Source organism: Ambystoma mexicanum, chromosome 2p (assembly GCF_040938575.1).
Source record: "Ambystoma mexicanum isolate Mex_15411 chromosome 2p, UKY_AmexF1_1, whole genome shotgun sequence".
NCBI lineage: Eukaryota > Metazoa > Chordata > Amphibia > Caudata > Ambystomatidae > Ambystoma > Ambystoma mexicanum.
This window is the reverse complement of record NC_090923.1, coordinates 1013954865-1013957535: the sequence shown is the minus strand read 5'-3', so window position 1 is coordinate 1013957535 and position 2671 is coordinate 1013954865. Positions and strand designations below refer to the sequence as shown.

Below are 2671 nucleotides of genomic sequence, written 5' to 3'. Positions count from 1 at the left end.
GTGTCCTACCCGCAACGCTGATATTACACCATGAAATTGCACTTGCACTTGTATTATGCTCTACATTACCACACTTCCTGTAGCCAGCGCCCTTATGCCTACGTGTTTGGCGGGATGTCCAAATAAATACATTTGCATCGAAAGTGATACAACATTGCAAACGGACTCCTCCCATAAATCGCTTAGAAAGGACCAGTAAAAGATGGCAAACGTCAGGCGTGGACTTCATTGGCCCTCTGGATGTACTGCCTGCTGTTTGGAAATATGTCTTACGTGGTCATCGACAGCGCATCAGAATGGTCGAGGGTCTTCATTTTAGAGGACATAGTGACGGCCTCTATGCTCTTTGCACAGACATCTTTTGTGGCTTTCCCAAATACCTGCTTTCAGATAACGGAGTCCACTTTACCTCCAAGGCCATGATTCCATATCTCAAACCACATGTGACACAGATCTGCACATAATCTCTCTATCACTTAAGGTGAAATGGTCATGGCAGAATAACAAAGTACTGCATGAGAAGAGCAGTCGCGGGGACACTGTGGCTCAACACAAAACTGCAATTTATCCTGAATTAATTTCGATTGTGAACAGTTTTGTCGAGAAAGCTGGAGAGCAGGAAATACTCCGTCCAGGACCCCGTTCCGCCAGAGGGACACACTATATGGGGCGATATCCTAATAGAGGCCGCGATGTCGCGGCATCAAGTGAGACCAATTACCGCGGGGAGTGAAGGTGACCAAGGAGCTTGGATGGCACTGGACTCTGGCAACGAGGGAGCTGCGCTCCAATTCAAGGAGCGGCAAAGAAGAGAGAAGGCGAGGGAGCTGAGAGAAGGCGAGGGAGCTGCGCTCCGATGCAAGGAGCGGCAAAGAAGAGAGAAGGCGAGGGAGCTGCGCTCCGATGCAGGGAGAGGCAAAGAAGAGAGAAGGCGAGGAAGCTGCGCTCCGATACAAGGAGCGGCAAAGAAGAGAGAAGGCGAGGGAGCTGCTCTCCGATGCAAGGAGCGGCAAAGAAGAGAGAAGGCGAGGGAGCTGCGCTCCGATGCAAGGAGCGGCAAAGAAGAGAGAAGGCGAGGGAGCTGCGCTCCGATGCAAGGAGCGGCAAAGAAGAAAGAAGGCGAGGGACCTGCGCTCCGATGCAGGGAGAGGCAAAGAAGAGAGAAGGCGAGGGAGCTGCGCTCCGATGCAAGGAGCGGCAAAGAAGAGAGAAGGCGAGGGAGCTGCGCTCCGATGCAAGGAGAGGCAAAGAAGAGAGAAGGCGAGGGAGCTGCGCTCCGATGCAAGGAGCGGCAAAGAAGAGAGAAGGCGAGGGAGCTGCGCTCCGATGCAAGGAGCGGCAAAGAAGAGAGAAGGCGAGGGAGCTGCGCTCCGATGCAAGGAGCGGCAAAGAAGAGAGAAGGCGAGGGAGCTGCGCTCCGATGCAAGGAGCGGCAAAGAAGAGAGAAGGCGAGGGAGCTGCGCTCCGATGCAAGGAGCGGCAAAGAAGAGAGAAGGCGAGGGACCTGCGCTCCGATGCAGGGAGAGGCAAAGAAGAGAGAAGGCGAGGGAGCTGCGCTCTGATGCAAGGAGCGGCAAAGAAGAGAGAAGGCGAGGGAGCTGCGCTCCTATGCAAGGAGAGGCAAAGAAGAGAGAAGGCGAGGGAGCTGCGCTCCGATGCAAGGAGCGGCAAAGAAGAGAGAAGGCGAGGGAGCTGCGCTCCGATGCAAGGAGAGGCAAAGAAGAGAGAAGGCGAGGGAGCTGCGCTCCGATGCAAGGAGCGGCAAAGAAGAGAGAAGGCGAGGGAGCTGCGCTTCGATGCAAGGAGCGGCAAAGAAGAGAGAAGGCGAGGGAGCTGCGCTCCGATGCAAGGAGCGGCAAAGAAGAGAGAAGGCGAGGGAGCTGCGCTCAGATGCAAGGAGCGGCAAAGAAGAGAGAAGGCGAGGGAGCTGCGCTCCATTGCAAGGAGCGGCAAAGAAGAGAGAAAGCAGCCTGGAAGCTGGGGCATCAACTGAGGCCAGACCCATGGCACAGGAGAGGGATGAAAAAAGGACAACGTGATGTGGGGCTAAAAATAGGAACAGATTTCCAGTTTCTCGGGAGACTTCATTTCCGAGAATCTGGGGAGGAGCAAAAGCTGCTATCCTTACTTTCAGGACAGAACTCCTCCACTCAGGCCTTGAGCTCCTCACAGAAGTGCTCTAAAAGCCCCGATTTCCAAAGAGGAGGTGTCTTGGGCAATTGCTTTTTAATAAATTGAACAAGGACCCCAGATCTGATGGGTTTATTCCCCTTTTTTGCAGCACAGCAAACTCCAGTGACTTATCCTGGAAACACTAACAAGCCTTTTCAATTTGTTTGAACAGGGGAAGGCGGTATCATATGGGTTCTCCACAAGCTTGGAAGGGATCTGGGCTTTATAATCTTTTAGGCCAATTGTCCTCCTAAACATGGATGCTCAGTTACACACCGAGGAACTGGTGAAGAGACCGGAGTCCCGGATGCAGTCTTGGATTGTGGAGGAGCAATGCAGATTTATATTGGATTGATGGGGCTCAGCGAAACGCCGGCAAAATTGTTCATCTGATTGACCTCGCCCACAAGTGTACGGCTTCAGTCATCCCGGTCTCACTCGGCAACGAGCAAGCTTTCGGCTGGGTGGAATGGAGATTTCTCAAGGGGGCTCAAAAGAG

The 2671-nt window shown here is 53.5% G+C and overlaps 1 protein-coding gene across 1 annotated transcript; it reads left to right on the top strand.

The window, feature by feature from the left end:
* The first annotated feature begins 1561 nt into the window (after positions 1-1561).
* On the top strand, positions 1562-1993 carry LOC138567830 (octapeptide-repeat protein T2-like). Its single transcript, XM_069646328.1, has one exon. The coding sequence runs from the start codon at positions 1562-1564 to the stop codon at positions 1991-1993; it is 432 nt and encodes a 143-aa protein (XP_069502429.1).
* Positions 1994-2671: the final 678 nt, after the last annotated feature.